The sequence below is a fragment of the Hippichthys cyanospilos genome, chromosome 21 (assembly GCF_059441005.1).
Source record: "Hippichthys cyanospilos isolate Australia breed blue-spotted pipefish chromosome 21, RoL_Hcya_1.0, whole genome shotgun sequence".
NCBI lineage: Eukaryota > Metazoa > Chordata > Actinopteri > Syngnathiformes > Syngnathidae > Hippichthys > Hippichthys cyanospilos.
Genome location: NC_142389.1, coordinates 595500 through 617810, shown reverse-complemented (window position 1 = coordinate 617810; position 22311 = coordinate 595500). Strand labels below are relative to the sequence as shown.

Genomic DNA, 22311 nt, shown 5'->3' with positions numbered 1-22311 from the left:
GGCGCCTTTGCTGATGGCGGCTTTTCGCGCAGGTGTCCAGATTGAACGGGCTGACGCGTCTGAGCGCCCTGCAGGCGGCGGCCAAGAGGAGCCGCGACTTGCGCCTGCCGTCCAAAACTGTGAAGAAGTACACGGCCACCGTGTCCAAGGGCCACGTCACCTACACCAAAGCCAAGCAGAGGGAAGCGGGCAAGAAAACCAAACTCAGCAGCGGCAGCGTGGCGACCAATCACAATCAGCACAGCCAGCCAGCAGCCAGCAACGGGCTGACCCACTCAGGAAACGCGGCGGCGGCGGCCTACCGCAGCAATGCAAAAACCCGCAAGCAGGTGCTACTAGCCAAGGGGCCGCACGGGGGCCGCGCCCGCCTCAACGGGAGGCTCAACGGCCGGCGCCGCGGGCGCCCCGAGGACTCGCGCTGCCGGGAGGGCCTGCGCAACTCCAAGCGCCGCCCGGAGGCCGAGGCGCTGAGGCGGGCCCGCCAGCCCAAGGGGGCCGGGCTCCAGCCGGGGCCCTCCGACGGACGCCTTTCCTCGCCTGTGCCCCCGCCGCGCCCGTCCTCCCCCGCGCCGGCCGAGTCGCTGAGCCAGCGGCCCAGGCGGGCCTCGGCCGGCAAGCTCATGCTGATCCGACAGGCGCAGCAGCAACTGAGCAGGTCTCACGGCCGCGCCGGCCCGCCGCCCGGCCACGATCGCCCCGCCGGCGCTACCTCGGAGCCCGCCCCCCCGCCGACGGCCGACCGCGACAAGGAGTGGGAGCGGGAGAAGGAGCTGGCGCGGCAGAAGGAGCGGCAGCAGGAGCAGGAGTGGGGGCCCCGGCGGAGCCGGCCCGAGGGCTGGGCGGCCCTGGCCGAGGTGCCGGTCCTGCGGCCCGACTGGCGCGACTTCCAGGACCCCGTGGCCTACCTGGACGGCGTGCGGCCCCAGGCCGAGGCGGCCGGCCTCTGCCGCGTGGTGCCGCCGCCCGACTGGAGGCCCGAGTGCAAGCTGAGCGAGGAGATGCGCTTCGTCACCACCGTGCAGAGGGTCCACATGCTGGGCCGGCGCTGGGGCCCCAACGTGCAGCGGCTGGCCTGCATACGCAGACACCTCCGATCTCAGGGCATTACCATGGACGAGCCGCCCGTCATCGGTGAGTTCCGCCTTTTCCCGCGGGGTCGCTCCCCGTATTCCGCGGCTTTCGCCGCCCCGATTCCCGGCGGGAACTGCTTTTGGACGGGAATCGCCGCGCCTCCGCCAAGGACAAAGACTCTCCCCTTTCACGCAGCCCGCTCGGGTCGGCCGAGCGAGCGCCCTCTCCGTTTCCACTCGAGGCGGAGCGGGCGCGTGTCAGACGGGGTCGGGGCTCGCCGGCCGCGCGCTAGCCGCGTAAAACGAAAACGAGAGAAAAGTTGCCTTTGGGAAGGCGCCGAGGCTTGTTAAAGGCTCGTAAAGCGGCGACGCGGCAGCGGGGAATGGGAAGTGACAGCGCAATCCGCGGGAAATATTGGCCGGGCGGGGGGCCGCGCGCCAATTGCTCCTCCGTTGTTATCGCGGGCTATAAAAGGGACGCCTCGTAAAAAGGCCGCGGCCATCCGCGTCGCCGAACCCTCGTAAACGCTCGCCGCTTGTCATTTAAACGCCGGCGCGGAGGCCTCGGGGGCGTCCTCGGAGGCGGAGCGCGGCAAACCCCTGCTCCGCGAGGAGGGGGGCTTTGGCGGCGGCGGGACCCAGTGCTACTTTCCTACGGGGTGCCCTTAGTGTGTGCGGATCCAGGATTTACTGCTGTTTTTCTCACCGTCGCCGATCCGTGCGAAAGGCACCGGCGCGGGCTGGAGGGTCCGACCCCCCGATTTTTCACATTTTCCAAAAACTAATATCAATGTGTAAGGTTTGCGGCAGTTTTGCGTGAAAGCCGGTGGCCACTTTGCCCGCTCTAATGTCGGCGTGGCGGCGCGCAGGCGGCTGCGAGGTGGACCTGGCGCGCTTCTTCCAGGTGCTGAACGACATGGGCGGCATGCAGCAGGTGATGGACCTGAAGAAGTGGACCAAGCTGGCCGACCTGCTGCGCATCCCCAAGTCGGCGCAGGACCGTCTGGCCAAGCTGCAGGAGGCCTACCTGCGCTACCTGCTCTCCTACGACTCGCTGGGCGCCCAGGAGCGCCTCCGGCTGCACGACGAGGTGCCCTCCCCCCCCCCTCGCGCGCACATTGGGCAAACCTAAGTACAGCTCAACTTTTGATGATTTAACTCATTTTAAATCCAACGTTTACATTTCCTTTAAAAGACATCGAATGAAAAAAAATGATCAAATAAAATCAACATCAAAATACTGTATATAAAATGTAAAATATGATATTCAAATATATCAAAATACATGGAATAAATGTAAAAATCATAACAAAATAAATATAATACATAACTGGACATAAACAATAAAAAAATAACATTTAAACTAAAAACATAGCATTAGCAAAATGACACCATGACACAAAAACAAATGTTACTTTCTTACAAGGCGCGCTTTTCCGGCAGGTGCTACAAGAGAAGCGGCGGCTGGAGACGCGCCACGGACCCCTGGAGGCTCTGGCGGACTCGGGCGCCGCGCCGGCCCTGCCCCGCTACGAGCCCAAGAACGGGCTGGCGGGCGGCGTGGTGGGCGCCAACGCCGCCAACGGCAACGGCGTCTACCAGCATCTGAAGGACCTTGAGGCTCAGGTCAAAGCGGGCCGGCGCCGCCTCTTCGCTCAGGAAAAACACGGCGGACGCGAGGACGAGCGCGACGTCCTGGGCGAGCAGCACAAGTGCATCTACAAGGTGGGCGGCGGCCGAGTTGGCTCGCGATCCGCTCGAAAGGCGTTTAGGCCTTCGACGAGTCCCAACGCGACCGAACGGCGGGAGGGAATGGGCTTCCCCTCGGCGAAGCCAAGGTTTAGCGAGCCGTCTTCCCGCCGGCAGGGCAAGTCGGTGTCGCTGACCAACTTCTTCCGGATGGCTCGCAACACCATGAGCATGTGCTTCAACAAGGAGCCGGGCGCCGGCGAGGTGGAGGTGAGCGCCGCGGTCGCCGGCGCGCTTTAGCCGCAAAGTGACGGTGGCGTGGGGGGCGTGGCGTGCGCAGCAAGAGTACTGGCGCATCGTGGAGCAGCGCGAGGGTCACGTGGCGGTGCACTGCGGCAAGGTGGACACCAGCACGCACGGCAGCGGCTTCCCCACCGCCAAGTCGGAGCCCTTCGCCAGGTAGGCCGGCGGGCGCGGGGGGGGGGGGGGGGCCCGAAGGAAGGGGCCCGAAGGAAGGGGCCCGAAGGAAGGGGCCCGGCCTGACGCTTTGGCGCCCCCTTGCGCGCAGGCACGGATGGAACCTGACCGTCCTCCCCAACAACTCGGGCTCCATCTTGCGCCATCTGGGGGCCGTGCCCGGTAAGGACTCGCCGCCGCCGGCAAATGCGCCTTTTCCTCCGTTGACGACTTTTTCCTCCGCCTTTTCGCTGCCCGCTTTCCGTTCCTCCCAAATGCCCGAGTGGCTGAATTTGCATTTTTTTGCATATCGCAAAAAACAGCCTCGAAAGGATTCTGCCCGAAAATAACATTTTACCATGAAAAGTCGTTTTCTCTCAGACCGAATTGTCGGATTTGTTCATCTCGGCTTTCGTGTAATATGCGCGTCGCCGGCTCCGAGTCCCTCCGTCGGCGACGGTAATGTGTGTTTGTGGCGGCGTCAGGGGTGACGGTCCCCTGGCTGAACGTCGGCATGGTCTTTTCTACCTCCTGCTGGTCCCGGGACCCCAACCGCCTTCCGTACATCGATTACCTTCACACCGGCGCCGATTGCATCTGGTGGGTGAGCGCGTCCCGGCGGCGGCGGCGAGCGCGGCCCGTCCTAACGCCGGCGCCGCGCAGGTACTGCGTCCCCGCCGAGGAGAAGTCCAAGCTGGACAAGGTGGTCCACGCGCTGCTGCGGGCCAACGGGACGCCCGGCCTGGAAATGCTCCAGAAGAACGTCATGGTCAGACCGCCCTCGCTGGCGCGCGCTTTTGGCGAGACGCCCCCCCGAGATGAAAGCGGGCAAAGTCGCACGTCGACGTCGGCGGCGCGCTTCCCGCCCTTTAAAATCGTTTTCACCCTACGCTCCCGGATCCCGTTTTCCGCGACTTTGCGACTTTGACGAGGCGAAGGGCGGGCGTCGGGTCGGGCAGTCAAGCGGTGACGTGCGAAGCCTCTGCTCAGATCTCGCCGGAGGTGCTGTGCCGCGAGGGGGTGCGCGTGCACCGCACGGTGCAGCGCTGCGGCCAGTTCGTGGTCTGCTTCCCGGGCGCCTTCGTCTCCAAAGTCTGCTGCGGCTACAGCGTGTCGGAGACGGTGCACTTTGCCACGCCGCGCTGGATCAACGCGGGCTACCAGGCCGCCAAGGTAGCGAGGGGAAAAAAGGTGTCGACCATACGGCCGGATAAAGCCGAAGCGCGCGCCCCCCTCCCCCCGCGTTGGGTCGGGCGGGCTCCGGGTCGGAAAAGGCGGCCCTCGGCTAAGGCTAACCGTAACCCCGGCAGGACCTGAAGTGCCGGCGCATCGCCAAGCCCTTCTCCATGGAGAAGCTGCTGTACCAGATCGCCAGCGCCGAGTCCAAACGGGACGACGGGCTCCTGCTGGCCACGGTGGCCGCCCTCCTCAAAGACCTCAGGTGGGCCGCCCCCGCCCCGCTTCCGGCCGGCGCTGACGCTGCGCTGCGCTGCGCTGCGCGGCAGGAACCTGGAGATGCGCCAGCGGCAGGAGCTGTTTGCGGCGGGCCTGCACTCGGCCGCCCGCTACGGCGCGCACGACCACGGCCGCAAGAAGCCGCGCGGCAAGTGGACGGCGCTGGAGTCCTCCGAGAGACGCTGCCAGATCTGCCACCACCTCTGCTACCTCTCTATGGTACCCGCTTCCGCCGTTGCCGCGCGCCATCTCGGATGGATCCTTTACGTCGAGCATCCGTCATATAGTTGACGCCGTATACGTATGGTGCCAAAGAACGGAGGAAAGGAAATCAATTTTAGGTATCTTTGTATATATACGTTACAAGTAACCCGATTTACAAATGTATTCAAAATCCAAAACCTTAACGTTTGTTTAAAACCTGTCAAAACAAATACGTTCAAAATGAATATGAAAATGGTTGCTTTTTTTTTTATGTATTCGGATTGCAACTCCACGCGTTCCAAGAAAAAAAACAACTTATCATCGTTTTTGTTTGAATTCAAATGCAAATGTAAACTCAAAGCGTCAAAGCTCTCGTTTGAAATTCTTCCTGCAATTAAATCTTAACCTGAAATGTCAAAGCTAAGAGAGTAAAAAGACGACATCCGGGCACCGAACGGTGGCAAAACGAAATCGAAGCGCCGGGTGAGTGTCCGTCGATGTCTTTATTTCCGCAGGTGGTGCAAGAGACGGACAACGTGGTGTTCTGCCTTGAGTGCGCGCTGCGCTACGTGGAGAAGCACAAGTCGTGCCGGGGCCTCAAGATGATGTACAGATATGACCAGGTCAGCCCCCCGCCCCCCGCAAATGTTGTTTTTGACAAAAAGCCCGGCCAATTTGAAGCAATCCCTTTGTCGCTCCCAGGAACAAATCGACAACTTGGTCAAGCAAGTGTGCGGGCGCGCCATGCTCAAGAGCGCCGGGGGCGGGTCCCAGGCCTGCTGCCGCCCCTCCAGCCCCTCGCCGGCCAAGCGCAACGCCGCCCCCCGCAGGCGCGCCGCCCAAGCCCAGGTGCTGCCCGAAGCGGCCGCCGTGTCCTGAGGGCTTTTGCACTAGTTGCCCCCTCCCCCGTCCCCCGGTAGAAACCCAAAGTTTTTCCATCCGACTCCCGCCGGTAGGCTGGGGGCGCTCTGGTAGCCAAAACTTGAAAGACGATACTCTTGCTGTTTTTGTTTTGTTTTCCCGCGCCTCCTTTTTGACGTTTTTGCTTTTAAACCTCGGGGCGTGGTTTTTGCGGGGGTTTGAACCCGGGACAAAAAAAAAACCCCAACAACAAAAATGTGCCTCGGAGCCAGGGGGAGCGCCATCTGTTTTTTTCTGCGGGTGCTGTCGCTTTCCCATCCAGCGTATCGTAACGGGGAAAGCGAGGTCAGCGTCAGCCGCGGGCTTGCGCTAACCTGGCACGTTGCTCATGCTAAGACTGCAGGAAACATCGCCCCGCCCCGCCCCTGGCTCGGTTGGAGACGCGCAATCGCGTTAACATTCCATTTTCCTCCTTCCGAAGCCAATTCCGACCCTTTGACCGTTTCATAAGCCCGTTTTATCAAGTGGAGCCACTAGTGTCAAATGTGAAGTCCCTCTCAGCTTCTTTTTCTCCCCTCTCCGGCAAATTGTTTGTACATAACGGTGTAAATGTCTAGAGGGAGGAGGCCAGGAAAGAGCGCCGGGGACGACGATGAAGAAAAAGCCTTACAATTCCCTTTCTTCATCGGCGCGTGCGCTGACGACAGGGTCGCTCCCGCGTGGAAAGAAAAGAAGGAAAAAAGAAAGAAAGCCACCATCAAAATCAACATTTAAGTGCTGCTTATATCGCGAGACGAAAGACGACTTTCCCCGCCGGCCAGCCGGCTTGCGCAACACACTTTTCTTCCTTAAGCTTGACTTTTTTGAAGGGGCAAAAAAGAGCAGACGAGATTTTTTTTTTTTTCTCCCTATTTTCACGCGTGAAAAAGGTCGTTGCTGTCGGCACGTTGCACTGAGGAGCTTTTACATACTGATTTTATTTTTCTTTCTACTTTTGCTTTGAATTTTTCTTGTCCCCAGCAGAAGACTGCAAAACCCTTGGGACTATTCAAGCGACTTTTCTGTATAGAAAAGCCGGATAAGTGGTTGTCAAGTTGTTGTTTTTTTTAATGGCCTTAACCACCTTTGGTTTTTGATACAAAAATCCGCAAGTGCTCGCTGACCAAGAGCGAGGCTCCTAATTTATTGGTCCAGATTCTCTGTTGATGATTTGTTTTTTTGCTTCTTTGTTTTGACTTTTACGCAGTTTATTTGTACTTGAGGTTGAATAAAAACTCGTTGGCAATTGACTGTCAAACCTTTGGCAAACGTCCGGCGTATGTTTTTTGATTTGTCGGAACAAGCCCGCTCGTAGCGCCCGCCGCTCAACTGGAGCCGTCGCCCATTCGCAAACCTTTTTTTTTTATTTTTGCCTAAAAATATTGCGATTAAAAGAACATAGTATTATTTTCATCAAATAAATGTCCGATTTTTATTTGGGTGAAAATTTGTAATCAAGTAGACTTGTTTATAATTCAGTAGCCATTTGATGATTATTTTAATAAAATAAGTGTCATGTTTTATTTTTGTAAAAAAAAAAGAAATACATGATTGCTATTCATAAGAAAATGTGAAGATTATGAACATGACAACAAGATGATGTCATGTGGCATTTCTTAGCCAGTGCATTTGATGAAATAAGTTCCGCACGAATTGTACGAACGAGCCGACGACCTTTCTTCCGGTCTCAAGACTTCATTACCCACAAGACGTTGCGGCAGCAAGGCCCACGCTGATTGGCTGCCTCGCTCCCGGCTGAAAGCAGCGAGCCGAATCCCATAGCGGGGCTCAGTCGGCAGAAGACGCATCGGCTGGCGGCGGGCGGCGGGCAGCGGGCGGCGCGTGGCGATTTCCGCTGCCACTGGACAAATGTGCGCGATTTGAAGACGGCCGAGTGCCGCATCCCCGATACGACGAGGCCTCCGTTTTCCACCGGCACGCCACAACGCGTTGAACGAAGCTTTCCGACCGACGCTTTTTCAACGGCGCCGAGCTTCTTCGTGCGCGGAAGACATCGCGAGGTAACGACCGCTACGCGAATTTTTTTTCTCCTTTCTTGTCTTTCCCGCATTCAAACTTATACGACTGTATGCGCTTGGGAATAGTTAGGCGTCAATATGAACGCCGACCAAAGCGGCGAGCTTGTAGCGGTGACTTGTTGCCCCTTTGGTTTCCTCGTTCCGAATGCTAACAGCGTTGCCGATTACAATGACATTTAACACATCCCCTCCACTTGTGTTTACATTCTGACACTGGACCCTTCATTGGGCACCCTTGCAACATTAATACTAACGGCACCGCGGGACGTTACCAGGGCGTCGTTCCAAAATCGAACGTTTTAAAACGTGCCCGGCCTGAACGCGCGGCTGGGACGTTGTGCCGTCCCTCATACTGTGACACTGCGGTGTGTGCTCGGCTATTCGTTTGAAGGCGCTTTCAAAAGACCTCATGTCTAAAGAGGACTGTCCGTTCGTCTCTCCCTTGTTATCCCAATGCATGGCGACACCCCCACGCCCCCCCCCCTCCCTGCATTTTGGCAGCACATCTTCCCTGCAGCAGTCTCCTCCAAAACGTAGACCCAAGCGCGCACGGCACAACGTGCACTGAATGTCCTCGTGCAAAATACGTCCACCTTTCGGGAATGTTGGGGGGGCAGCATGGAAATACAGTCGACGATCGCTTGTTATTGCAGCTGTTGCATGTTAAGAGGGAGCAAACGTTTCCAAGAATGTTCCACCGATGAAAGATTTTGGTTTGGCAAATTGTTTGTGGCCTTCAGGGTTGTTGACTTAATTGTACAGGCATCTTCACATCAAACATGCGAGAGCGCTGGACGCGCAGCAAATTGTTTCCTGCTTAAGCTTTCCGCATGCTCTTCTCACACCGCCAATCAAAACATTTTTGGATTCGGTGCCAAAGGCGCGCGGTGCAAAGTGCCTTTCGATGGAAGTGCCGCAGTTGGGATGTCGCTTCGGAACATTTCTTTTCTAGGCTTTGTCTTCCGATGAAAATGTTCAGATTTGAACGCTGTTGGCAGCGGACTCAACCCAGGTTTGACCCCCGCGTGTCTGGGGATTTTTCACTACCCCGACTTGGGCTGAACTTTTTGAACACCATCGAATAGAAAAATAGTTTTGCTTTCAACCCCTCAAAATGTTCAATGGCAGCCGCCCTATCCGTCTGCGTGTAGTTCAAGGCCTTTGGGTTTCAAAGAAGAAAAAAAAACGAATTAAAACAATTACATTGAAATAAATAAAAAAAAACAGTCTTTTTCTGGCCTCGGATTCCAAGTCTAGGTATTTTTTTAAAGACCATATTTTTAAATGTCTTAACGGGCGTCTTAACACAGGCATGACAGCCGCCTGTTTTTTCTACTTCCTGATACGGTGGCGGAGATGAAAGTGCCTTAGGCGAGGGTAATCCGCCTTCCGAATGTCTCTGAGCCGAGCGCGCTCGCACGTCTTAAGTCATTCGCTGCCAGTGACGGCGACGGACGTCAAAGATCCATTTTTAAAGGCTTGGCGGCGAATGAGTCGCGAGAAGCTAGAGGAAGCCATATTACATCACCTCCACATACTGTAAGAAACTACCCGCGTGGAGGAAAGCCAAGTTGGCGCCTGCCGCAGGTACGGGCTTCCCTCATTGGAGGCAGTTTACCACCGAAGCTATTGTGGGCTTGTATTTCCGCTTGGCAGCCTTGCCCTGACTTTTCTCTGCCAATTGCTTTTCACGATGGGCTTATCGATCGGGTGGAAAAGATGGCCGAATGAAGAACTGCTTTGAGCGACGTTACGCCGGCGAGGCCTTCGCTGACCGTTCACGGTTTGGGAAATCTGAAAAAAAATACATAACTTAAGGGTGTAAAGCCAAGAAAATATGAATGCGTCCTATACGTAACGTAAAAAATACTTGAATTTGACCCCAAAATGAAGGATCGTCCTATACACGGGTGCGCCTTATATCCGGGGACTTACGGTACCCTCTCAGGTCCCCCCGAAAGCGCCTTCGCATACCCCCATCTGAGAGGATGTCAGTGGACGGAAAGCGAGACGGGCGGGCAGTTAGTTGTAATAAAAAACCGGGATATTGATCTTCGTCGGCGGAGCCGCTGACCTTCCGACAATCGATCGGTGGTTTGCGGCCGCTCGGCAAGCCTTCCCGGGTCCGCTTGGCGGTAGCGAGAGCGCCGGTCCGCCCGCCGGCCCGCAACAAAACAAAGGAGAGCCCGGCTGACCTCGCGCCTTCAACGCCCGCAACGCGGCCGCATCAAAGGGCTTGGGCGTCGGCGGTGAAAAGCAGACCCGTTTGTCTTGACGCGCGCCGGCCGCATTCCTGCCTGCGCCGTGCCTCCCTTCGCAAGCATTCGCGCTCGCGCCCACGGCAAAGGCGTCGGATGCCATTAGCGAAGATCGCTCGGGGGTCGCGCTTGCCGAGGAGGCTTCCCCTCTCCCGTTTTGTCCCGGCAACCGGCGCTTGCTGCTAACGGCCGACTGGCGCCCGCTAACCCTTTAGCCCGTACCGAATTATTCTATTATCGAGTAAGGATACCGACGTCGCGCGTGAAAAAGTAGGTCCCCTCCAAAGGGCTTCGCGTGCCCCCCATGCCCTCGGGGCGCCGCGCTCCGCCGGCGAGGTCAGCGCCGCCAGCCCGACGAGGAGAAGCGGGGAACATCGGGGCCGGCCGAGTGAGCCGCGGCCAGGCGGAAGCATTCCCGCCCGAGAAAATGATGAGCCCCCCCCCCCCGCCGGGACCAAAAGGCAATGATGCTCAGGCGTGTCCGGAATGCGGAGCGCAGACGCCGGGGCGACGATTTGCGCGCAGGCTGTCAAACCAGTGTCGTGAAATTGTGACCTTAGGACAGAAAACGCCCGGGAACAATTTGGACTCCAGATACAGCCGCGACGCTTTGACTCGCTTGAGTTTGTCAAACAATCCGCTGATCCAAACTGGTTTTTATCCTGGGCCGCATCGTATAGTGTACCTTCCCGCTGCAAAATTCAATACACGGGCCGGAGGTGATCCAAAGTGTAATAAATGTGCAGCTCAAGCGCTTGTCAAAATCCTCTTACAGGCCGTCATAATAGCAAAAGATAAAGACGGCGTCAGTCTTTGAGGGAGGGCGTTTTATCCCCAAAAGCCGGCAAACGGGAACCTCGCCATCGCCTGGCTGGCGCTCGCTCGCGCTTCAAGGCGTCGCTCGCTACGCTTTTGGCTCCCGCTCGGAAAAAAAGTCGAGCCGAGGACGCCGCCGGCTTTCCGGGCGTGTTCCGGCTCCGCGCCGGCCGGCGACGATCTAAGAATAACGCCAAGGAGCGAGCGTCCGGGAAGTGAAAGCCGGCCCCGCGCCGGCCTTCCTTGGCCGGCCGCTCTTTGTCGTGCAAAAGTCACGCGACGGTCTTGGGGGGGCGAATTTTCCACAAAGGCGGACAAGGCTCCGAAAGCGTCCTCCGTTGCGCTAATTAGCGGCTCTCGGGGTTTCTCGCTTGGACCCGTCGCGCTGGCCGCTCCCGCCCATTGTTCCTTTTGGTCGGAATGGATGAGAAAAGGTCTGCCTGTCGGGCAAGCTGCCCATAAAAACTCCCCGCTACTGTATATTCACTTCCTCTGCTACTTTTCGATGCTAAACGCAGGAAGGGACCGCGGGGGAATTCCGAGGCGGCCTCCCTCCCCCCGGTTTACTGGCTTCGCATACGTTCTCTAACACATCCATCCGCACATGGCCTCGTGGCAATAAACACACCCATCTTTTCCTCTTGTTTAAAAATAGCAGCGTGACTTAACGACATGAAATTTGCTTATCCTGTCCGTCGTGAGAAGACCGAGGAAAAAAAAAAGGCTCAAGAAGCTATTTTGGAAAAGCCGCAGGAAGTCGGCCATTTTGCTTTTGAAGCAAGCGGTTCGGCGTCAATCCGGTAAGCGTGATCAACCCTGAAAAAAAACCAAAACGTACAAGCTCTCAAAGCCGGTTTGATCTGGTAAAACGAAATTTGGCGGATGTGTCCAGGGTGAGCAGATCGCGCACACGCACGCAGCAACGCAGTGTACGCGGGCAAGGATCAATAGCGTCCCAGAGCCCGCACACCGATCGCTTAGTGTGGCCTCGCCGGATCCTTAAAGCCACAGTCCACCGAAACGAACGCCGCTAATGACTTTGTGCGGCTGGTGTCTCACACGCACGCGCACAGCGAGTGGCGCGCCAGCAGACGTTCCCAGTTGTTTCCAGCTGTTCCCCTTCATTTGTCCGGCAAACACAAGCAAGGCTGTGCTCGCAAGCTGCGGACCATCCCCGAACGCCGGCCCGCCGCGCTTCCCAAACAATAGCCGCGCTGTCCCGCCAACCTCACGTGGCGTCCGCCTCGTCGGCTCGCATCCAACGCGCCTCTGTCAGCGTCCCTTATGACAAATGTCCAGTTGAAAAGACGCCAACGTAAGCGTGTTTAGGCAGCAAAATGGGAGCTAATATCAGAAGGCGTCGGGTTCAGGCAACCTCGAACAAGCAACAAACAGGAGAGAAGACAACTATGCCGTTTGTCTCGCGAGGAGGGCGAGAACCCGACCTTCTCGGATCTCCTTCCAGGTCACAGATCCTTTCCGCCCCTCGTTTATTGGTTTGGGGTGGCCCTATGTACGAAAGCCGTTGCCGCCCGATAGGGGAGTTGCCAATTGCGCACTGCAAGTTTTTATTTGTGAGAGCGCAGAAAAAGCAAGGGATGCTTGGAAATGCATCACCGAAGGGAAATAATAGGTTAGGAGTGTTTAGGGTGACAAAAGCTCCGCTGTTGGTCTCACGGCCATTATAAATGAACCGGTTTGGACTAAAACGCGGCCTTTAAACAAGCCCCAAGTCCTGACCATTGTTCCTCTTTTCACGGGGGGTTTGAATAACGTGCAAAGTGACGGTAAAGCCCCGTTGCCGCCTCTGGGCCTCAGGGCCACCTGCTCTCCGAAGGACTTTCTGGGTCGTCGGGGGATTACCGGTCCAGGCGCGGGGGCGGATTTGGGGGTCCGCAAATGGGTCAGATCGCCACATTTCAAAGCGCCGCCAACCGCCGGAAGTAAACAAAAGGCCCGCGGCTCGCGTCTGTTTGATATTCTGTGCCAGCGGACGACCCGTAACAAAAAACAAGTTTGACGAGCGCGCGTTAGCGTCTTAACTCTCTCGGTGGCGTGGATGACTTTTTTGTCAGGTAAAATTTTAAGCTTGTGTGCCAGTAATATTTTGCCAAGCCAGCACTGTACGCAGACTGTTCTTTCGCCATCGAAAACACACGTTCACCATTTTTGTTCATTTTTATCGAAAGGACGGACATGTTTCACGTGCAACTGAACAAAATATCTGCGTCGAAGATATTGCCGTTTCAAAGAAGTCCTTCAGGACTCCCGGGAATCAGCCAGCAAAACCGCTTTCTGGAAGAAACATAGAATGTGGCGGAGGTGTCTATCATGAGTGGCCCCGCCCAAAACTATCAAGAAGCCAAAAGATGTGGGAGGTTTTGCTTCCAATCTGCATTTTTAGCAGTATTTGCCACGCTTAACTCACCATATGCTGCAGTCTAAGAGCAGCCAACCGGTATCACTTTTCATTTATTCTTGAGATGTTTCCCGCACCTCATTGTGGGTCTCGATAGCGCCGCGTTCCTCGGGCGACATCCAGGACAAAGGCTCTTTGAAAAGAACCTGCCGCAAGAGATTAGGATGCCGGGCCGCGCACGAGGATGAGGACGCCGGCCTCCTCTTCCGTCCCCCTAGCAACCCCGTAACCCGCGGCGACAGCCGCCCTACGATGCGCAGACGCAGCGCCGGTCTGATGATGATCAGGATGGCGTTGCCATGGAGATTTTGGGCTGTTTTTGTTGCTGCATTGCCGACATCTGTTGTGGAGATTTTTCCTTTTTAGTGGCTATACATATATATATATATATATATATATATATATATATATATTCATGCTTTTCTTCTGCCTCCCTTGTAGCCTTTCTTGAGCGCATCTACTGTGACATCATGAGAATGAAGTTTTTCCCTCTCATGCAGCCGCATTGCCGACATTCCTTTATTTTTTTCATACCAAAGCGGCGCAATTTCCTGACAAGGCGCAGGCAGCAGTCGGTGGTCATCGCCGCACCGCAGAAATCCCTCACAAATTGTGGGATTCATCCTCCCCCGCTTTCAAGGAAATCAGTCACGGGAGGATTACACGGACTTTTCCGAGCAGCTTTAAAAAAAAAAAACAATCTTGTTGCTCTCGTTATCGCCCCCCCCCCCCCTGCTGGCTTTCCTTTGAACCGCAGCCTGGTTTTTTTTATTGTCTTTAAATCTGCGTCAAGGAATGTCACGTCGCACCTCCTGCATCACGGCACGAACAATGGTAGCAGAAAGTGGCCTTAATTTGTATTTGCGAAGAATCATGACAAAACGAAGCCATGGATGACGATCGTGCTTGAATTGTCTGGTTTTCTTCTGAAGTGCCAGGCTCGGCCTCAGGGGGCAGTATACATAATCCAACTTTGGGACGAAGTCAAATTGAAGCCTTTCATTCCGAGGGTACGAAAGGGCACCGTCGCATTGGTTTTTGGTTTTTTTTCTCCCCGACTCTCTGGTGTTTTATTGTGTATACGCGTTTGACACTTCCTCATTTTGTTTGATGACATACGGAAGTGAGAGTGGAGCGTGTGAAAGTGGGCAAATTCTCATCGGCGAAGTTCAGTCCAAAAAAAAAAAAAAGAGAGGAAATGTGAACACGTTGGTCTATATTTTGCATTTTTATTTAGGTGTTACACACACGCCCCGCCGGACACTTCCTGTGTACTTTGCGGTTCTTGTTGGCAGGAAATTGGGGAACGCAAAGTGATAGATGAACTACCACGTGGAACAAAATGTGAAGGTTTTTTTGTTTTTGCCCTACTTTTGAGCATTACATTCAACGATTGTCTTTGCGGAAGGAAAATGCGCTGCTTAAGTAGCAAAGTGATCTGTTATTTTAGGTACCAAAAAATACTAGTATGTTAACTACTAAAATTATTCAAGCACTGTAATCTAGGATTTCAGTCCTAAAGTCATCAATTTGGGTAGTAAAGGGCCTACCTTGAGGTACTAAAGTACCAAAAGTAATTACTTTATAATCTAATTGATTACTTGCTACTTTAGTGCCATAGTAATAATATACATGATCTTACTAGTATTTTAATTCCTAAAATTTCTAAAGTAATGGATGATTTCAGTAATGAAGTAATCAATTGCAGTGGTAAAGTGCCTACCGCTAGGTGAAAGTACCAAAAGTCGGGGCGGAGGCGCTGCCACGGCGACGCATCTTCCACATTTTTGCCGCCGCCGTCTTATTTTGACCCGCCCCCAAGCGCGGAAGATGGAGGGCAGTCTTGTTTTTGAAAACCATACTTTGAGACAATTGCTATTGAAGGCAATTTAAAAAACCAAATCTTATCCAAGAGGAGACTGAGGGCAGTCTCATTTGTTTCCGGTTCCCAACAATGTAGCTACAAATTGGCTCTGAGCGCAAGCGTCAGCCCGTAGCTTAGCCCGGAGTGTTGTCACGGCGACCATTTATTTTCAATCAAGTGCACTCTGCTGCCACCTGCCGCATTTTTCCAAATTGTATTATGAACACACAAATTCACAAATAAGGTTGCTTACTCTTTCCAATGTTGCCGAACGTCATGAAGATAACGTAAAAAAACAAAACGTTTTTATCACAGTTCCATTTCAAATCAAACACGGCGGTGTTTCGCAGCCGGCCCATGCGTGATGCGCCATGGCCCCGATGCTGAGCGGCGTGTGGTGGGGGCCGGAGGCGGGCCTGGCCCGGGCGGGGCCGGCGGCCCGGCTCCCGGACGGCGGCGGCGCCGTCCCGGCGGCGGCCCTGAGCGCCCTGCTGCTGCTGTCCGTCTTCCTGCTGCTGTGCGCCAGCTGCCGCGGGTGAGTCCGGGCGCGCTCTCAAATTGATCCCCCCCCCCCGCAAACGCTCGCTTCGCTCTCGTCTCGCAGGCGGAAGAAAGCGGCCGGCGAGCGGCCGGCGGGCGACAGGGTGGACCTCATGGATGGCGTGAGTGCGCACGCTTGTCTATTCTCTAATTTCAACTAGGCTACACTGGATTTTTCCGTCCGTAAACCGCACCCGGTACACGAGAAAAAAAAGAACGCATTTTCTGTCGCGGGCCAGCGTCGGCCCGCGGGCCGCACGTTTGTCACCCCCATTCTACAGTCTTCTACAGCCAACAAAAGTAGTCGAAATTCACTTTTTTAGTTCCAATCAAAAACAACTGCTGTGTTTCCAAGCTCATCAGACTATATCCCCAAAAAGTGGAAATAAATATGTGATTTTAAACTGATCTGTTATCAGAACCTTTTAAAAAAATGCTAAATGTCAGCGCAGACAGTAAACCGAGCTGATAATTCCAATTTGTAGGGACAATCCACACATTGTTTGCGGCCTGATCAGAGTTCAAAGATGACGTCATTGAGCGTACAGCTGCAATGACGGTTCGCGTCCACTGGGCGTCGCCCTTGCCGCAGCCCGTCTGTCTCCACAGCGTCTGCAGAAGGCAAACGAGGAGGCAAAAAAGAACTTCCCTCGTCCTCAAGTGAACTTGCCACGTGCGTTGCCTTGTGCCGATGAGGAGGCGGAGGACGAGGAGGACGCGGCGTTGTTTGATTTCTTTTCTACCGCGCGGGCCGAGAAGCGCCGGCGGTCAAAAAAAGAGCCTTCGTTCGGCATGTTGAGTTTGGCGGTTCTGGCGCGCGGAGGCTCGGCCGAGGACCTGACGTTTATCGTGAGCTGACGTTTGCGCGCGGCCCAGCGAAGGGGCACAGGTGTGGAACTCCAGTCCTGGAGGGCCGATATCCTACATGTTTTCGAACCTTTTCCCTCAAAAACACCCGATTCAAATGATTGGGATCATTTTGAAGCTCCTGCAGAGCTTGCTAATGAGCTAATCATTTGAATCAGGTGTGTTGGGGAAAGAAAACCGGAAAACATGCAGGATGCCGGCCCTCGAGGACTGGAGTTCCACACCTATGGCCTAGCGTAAAGCAAAGCCTACCGAAACAAAAAAACAAAACGAGAAAAGGCTTGCGCCGTTCTGTAGGGGTGGCCACGCCCCCGCCACGGAGCTAACTACGTTTCGGTCCTTTCCAGACGTCGGATAAAGAGACCGTCAGCCAGTCGGCCGACAGCCCGGTGACGGACGGCGGCGACGGGCCTTTCGCCGGCGCCGCGAGTACGTCGCCGCCGCTCCTCCCCGGCCGATCGGGGAGCCCCGAGCGTAACCGCGCGGCCGCTTTCTCAAGTCCTCGCAGACACGCGGGCCGGCGGCCCCCAGCCGTCCCGAGAGTCGCCCTCCGGCCGGTCCGAGCGCAGGTCCTCCAAGTGCCCGCAGGGGCGCCGGCTGCCCAGCATCCCTCCCGCCGGCCCCGCGCTCGGGGGCGACGCCCCGCCCGCCTCTGGCGACGGCACCTACGAGGTCAGCGTTTCGGAAAATACGCGCGTTTTCGCCCCGGCGTCATCCGCTCAGGAGCCGCGCGGCCGCGGCCGCGGCCGCGGCCGGCAAGGATGGCGGCGGGCGGGGAGGCGGGCTCCGGCCCAACCGTCACCTTTATCGCGTCGGCAACACGTTTTCCCAGGTGGTGAAAGAAATGTCGGCGGCGTCCCGCGACGTTAGCGCGGAGGACTCCCTCTACGAGACGGTGAGGGAGCCGAAAGAGCCCCCGAAGCGGCCGGGCCTCCCCAACGGCACCGCCGGCCCCTCGCCCTTCCCGCCCCTGCTCAACGGCCACGCCGGCGGCCCCGAGTACGCCTCGGTGGACCGCAACAAGAAGAGCCGCTACAGCGCCCACCTCGCGGGCGCCGCTCGGCTCTCGTCTCCCGGCCCGAAGGAGGAAGCCGAGGATCCGCCCCCGCCGCTCCCGGAGAAGGTTGCGGACGAAAACGACAACCGGCCGGCGCCGATGAACGGACGCCGCGGCGGGCCCGAGCCGCGCAACGGGAAGGTGAGTGGGCCCGCCTACGAGGCGACAAGGTGTCTACCGGGCCACAACCGCCGGGCCCTTTGCCAGATGCTTCCTGTTCATTTTTCTCTCCTCCTCCTCCTCCGCTTACTTGCTCACCGCGACGCCACTAGTCTAAAGACGCACAAGAAGATTTCCTTGCTTGATAAACAGCAAAGTTCCCAAGTACTCCTGATGGATGGGCAGTGGTACCAAATATGATTCCCTGCTCACAAATGAGGAAGTCCGGTTCCCCGCCCCCAAGTTAGCACGTTTTTTGGCCAATCTGGCTAAAGGAGTGCGGAGACTCCATCTCCGGCGTCAGCAATTCCGCTTCCTCGTCCGCTAACGGGCGGCGATTGTCCCGATTAGAAGAGGGAAGCACTTTGTGATCGCGCTCGCGCCTCGGGGGTCATCGCCGGCAAATTGGCAGGCCAATTAACGGCAAACGCCTTCGGAGCTCGGCTCCATAAAAGTCAGCGCGTGTCCATAAGCGCATCGATTAAGAGGCGGCTCGACGGGCGGCTCGACGGGCGGCTCGACGGGCGGCTCGACGGGCGGCTCTCCCGCCGCCGTCCTTGCAACGCCGTCATCATCATCAGCGCGTCCCTACTTTGACGGAACAAAGCGTGGGTAAATGAGCGAGCCGGCGCAGCGGAGGTTCCCGAGAGACTTTGTTTAGCCCCGGGACGGTTCTAAACGCGCGCTTTGCGCTCCTTTGACGGAGCCTCGCTCGGCGCCGTCTCGGGAGATCCGCCGCCGGAAAACGCCGGCTCTCTTGGCTTTTCCCCGGACGCCGGCGCTTCGCTCGGGGCGGGCGCCAAACAATGAAAAGACGACAGAGGATCACACGCTGAGCTCCGAGCCCGGGGGACCCACCGGGGGTTTAGTTTCGGGCCTCGACACCTTTTAACCGGGTTGAACTCCGTGGAGAAAAGTACTGAGGTGAGGTTAACTTGCCAAATAAAATTGCTCAACCGCTATTATATGTTTATGTGTTATACGCCACCCTTACGCTTAACCCGCTAGCTGACAAACAGACGCTACTTTACACACTAACCGGCTAAGTTAGCAAATGTGCTTCCTGAGCCGCTAACACGCAAAGCCCCAAACAGATGGTTTCCGGCGCTAACTGAAGCCCCAGACGGACGGTTTCCGGCGCTAACTGCTTAGTTTGCCAAAGCCACGCTACTTTACACTCTGACCGGCTAGGTTAGCAAACGTGCTTCCCGAGCCGCTAAAACGCTAGGTCGCAAATGGACGATCCTTACACGCTCGGCGCTTCCCGGTACCCGGCCGAGTCGCCCGACGCCGCCCTTAATACGCCGAGCGCTCGATTCGCCGACGGACTCGGCAATGTACCAAATGCTGCGTTTCAGTCACGCCGTTACGCCGGCGCGGAGCCGTCGGAGGACGCCGGCGCGAACCGCGAGGACAAAGAACACGACTACAGCAGCATCGCCGAGCTCAAGGGCCTGATCCCGGCCGGGTCCTCCGGGGACATTTACGCCAGCGTCAAGGGGGACGGCGCCGACCCGGGCTACGAGAGCGTCCGCGTCCCAAAGAGCGGCGGCGGCCCGGAGCGCGACGGCTCGGAACCGGACTACGAGAGCGTGGGCGAGTCGGGTCCGAGCCGGGAAACGTCTCGTCTTTGAGCGGCCCGTCGTCGGGTCCGGCCCGCGTCTTTCCGTACGCCCGGGGCTCGTCGGTACAAAAACCCGCCCGCCCCGTTCCGGCCAAGACCTCCGGACGACATATCCGTCGGCGCGTGCTGCGTTTCAAAGGTGGCGCGTGAAGAATCTCGGAAACCCGCGCGGATTTGGAGAAGACCCGGACACAAACGGGAAGCCGTCGCCGGACCTTTGTCACGTTGGTACGGAGAGCGTCCGCGTTCAAAGGCTTGAGGAGAGTCCCGAAGTAGGGGGGTTCGCCCGTCATTTGAGTCCCGTCCCCCGATGGGAGAGCCGGGCCCTTCGAGGGCGTACCCGAGCCGTCCCCCCTCCCGATTCGGGGGCGGCGCCCTTCGAAGACACGCCCCAGCACGCTTCGGCCTTCCAGACGTTTTGCCGTCGCGAGTTCCGCGCCGGCTCGAGGACAAACTTCCCCGAATCATTTGGCCGACGCTTGGGGCGAGGGTACCCGAGCCTCCGCGTCTGGCTCGCTGGCCTTTCTCCAGATTTCCCGGGCGGTCCTCGCCGGGGTCCCCGCGCTAGGCGGCCCATCGCGCCGGAGTAGCCAAATAGATGCCTTTAGCTAGTTTTGCCCCGGCCGCCCGGCGCGGCCCTTTATTTCCTTGTCCGTTTGCTGTCTATTGACCACGAGGTGCCCGCCTGCCAGAAGAAGACTCCTTTCCCCGGAGGTTTCTCGCGCTTTTCGGTACACGCGACCTCCAGATGCGCAATTTTCCACGTTATGGATGCGGACGATTGGCGCGCGGTGCGCCGGTACCTTCCGTCGTCCCGGGTTGGCGAGGAAGCGCGAGGTCTACGATGGCGGTACGCTTTTGGATTTTTTGCTTCCCTCTGCACAATTTCAAGATGTTAGGGCCGCACAACCGTACTTATGACAAAGCATTATTAGATAGTGTGCGAACTGCATCGTCCGATGGTTAGTCGCTAAGCTGACCAGAAAAAAATTAAGAAATCGGTACAGCGTGTGGGTACGTTTTGTTTTCGCGGTACTTTTATTTAAAACATTTTTCCTGTGTTTGTTTTGTTGTGACTTGTAAATATTACGCAATGCTTTGTTTTTTTAACCTGTGGTGGCAATTCAAGTCAAATAAAACCCATGCAGCCTGAGTGGACTCCAAAGTTTTGTGTGTTTCTAAACAACTTTTTTTTCGCAACAAATTTCAGTGCCTCATTTTTCCGGGAATATTTTAATCCTGAAGAGGTTACGGAGGCTTTAGATCCAAATCTCAGGTGGACGTCTGCTATTTAAACGTTCAAAGTGTGAAAATTCTGAAGAACAACTTTAGAGCTGACGTCAAGTTTGCAGTTCAAACCATTGTGTCATTTGATCATTGGAATTTTCAAGAAATTTGGGGGTAAATGTGTAAAATTTGGAATCTTACACAGTGTTGGCACTACTGCAAACGTATTCTTTTTTTTTTTTTACCACTAATTAGAACCAATCCAGACCTTAAGTGACGATGGCGTCCTGAGATCAAAAATCTTGCTAAGAATTTGTGTTGAATACCGGACTTCTAGGACTGGATTTTGACGCCTGTGAAATATTGCAATCCCCACAAGTGCAAGCGGTCCCCACAATGACAGTAAAATGTGGAATTGGGTCCCCCCACGTTGAGCTGTTTTGGTGCCCTGCGGATGTACGCGCACCCCAAAAATCATTGCCTCAATTCTTCCGCTGGTAGAAGCGCACACAGACAACCCCCCCGTCACGATGCCATTTGTCGGCCTTGCAAGCACGCTGTCCTTCGCAGCATCACTCGGCGGCACATCTGTCACCAGCCGCTCCGCGTCATAAATATTTAATGCCGGCGGGCCGCCTGCTGGGAAAATGTATCGGCATTACATTAAAAAGAAAAATAATTGGAATGAATTTTCTGTAAATGTTGTATTGGACATGAATTTGGCCATTTTTTAGAGCGGGGAGGCTCAAGCTCATTAGGAGGGAATTAGCATGTCAGGAAACTTCTGATTGGAAATCAAGAGAAAAAGATGAGGTGAAATTAGGGAACAAGCGGTTTCCACATTTAGAAGTTTAAATAACTCGGGATGTACTTCCCTTTTTTCAAATATATAAATCTATATTTATGATGGCGAAATGACCATCAAAACATTCAATCTCAATTTTTCTTCAGTCATCCTGGACGCTAACAATTTGAATTGAATGTACCTCACAAAATATTAAGTTTTATTTAATACAAATATTATTAGTCTTGCAAGCCAATTGTTTGGATCAAGCGTATGCCCCAAAGGTACCAGAAACCAGATAGAAGTCTAATTAAACTTTGCATCACGTCACAGCGGAGGTAGAACTACTTCCTGCTTCCTGTTGGCCAATCATGGGAAGTGAAGTCAGTTTTTTTTTAATTCATCGATGATAGCTACTAGAAAAGCAAAACAAAGCGGATGCTGTAGTCAAGGCAGTTGACCAGCAATGCGTTTAAAGACCACTCACACAATAGGACATCTCTTTTTCATTCAAAGCACCAAAGCGCATTGAGTAGCACTTAGTAAAAATTAAAGTAAAAAGACAACTATCGGTCACCATATTTAGTAGTAGAATTTGGCATAAAAAAAAGTTCCTGGTGACATTTGCATATTTTATCGAATTTGTTTGGACTTTTGGAAAATCTGGTTAGCAAACTCGGAAAAACAGCCCTAGATTATGTAAAAAACAAAACAAAAAAAACTTTATAGACCGAAACCCATATAACAGTCTACTTTGTTTACATTCACCAAAAACAAGAGCCAGCCACTTTTTTTTTTTTTGTTCACCCGCCTGGAGTTTATTAAGTGGTAATTTGGCAAATCCCGTGACACATAAAAAGTAGGCTACACGCCTGCGAAGTGG

The 22311-nt window shown here is 55.3% G+C and overlaps 2 protein-coding genes across 5 annotated transcripts in view; both read left to right on the top strand.

Moving 5' to 3' along the window:
- Positions 1–7043, top strand: part of jarid2b (jumonji and AT-rich interaction domain containing 2b) — a 69088-nt gene extending 62045 nt beyond the window's left edge. For 2 of the 3 annotated variants that reach the window (XM_088405121.1, XM_088405119.1), the window contains 13 exons: positions 33–1131; positions 1940–2160; positions 2514–2795; positions 2937–3029; positions 3100–3218; positions 3328–3398; positions 3701–3815; positions 3879–3984; positions 4206–4406; positions 4526–4656; positions 4721–4889; positions 5390–5497; positions 5577–7043. In XM_088405121.1, the coding sequence (XP_088261247.1) occupies positions 33–1131; positions 1940–2160; positions 2514–2795; positions 2937–3029; positions 3100–3218; positions 3328–3398; positions 3701–3815; positions 3879–3984; positions 4206–4406; positions 4526–4656; positions 4721–4889; positions 5390–5497; positions 5577–5753 (2892 nt within the window). In that variant the 3' untranslated portion in view covers positions 5754–7043. The remainder of the gene's footprint in view (positions 1–32; positions 1132–1939; positions 2161–2513; positions 2796–2936; positions 3030–3099; positions 3219–3327; positions 3399–3700; positions 3816–3878; positions 3985–4205; positions 4407–4525; positions 4657–4720; positions 4890–5389; positions 5498–5576) is intronic. The other variant, XM_088405120.1, reaches the window with a different exon arrangement.
- Positions 7044–7548: 505 nt separating this feature from the next.
- Positions 7549–20570, top strand: pag1 (phosphoprotein membrane anchor with glycosphingolipid microdomains 1). 2 transcript variants are annotated; one of them, XM_088405632.1, is made up of 7 exons: positions 7549–7795; positions 15521–15705; positions 15775–15832; positions 16925–17006; positions 17077–17249; positions 17410–17775; positions 19152–20570. In XM_088405632.1, exons 2-7 carry the CDS (start codon positions 15542–15544, stop codon positions 19425–19427), a joined length of 1119 nt encoding a protein of 372 aa, XP_088261758.1. In that variant the 5' UTR covers positions 7549–7795; positions 15521–15541; the 3' UTR covers positions 19428–20570. The 2 variants fall into 2 exon arrangements, with proteins under 2 accessions (XP_088261758.1, XP_088261759.1); XM_088405633.1 differs by having other exon boundaries at positions 15486–15705.
- Positions 20571–22311: the final 1741 nt, after the last annotated feature.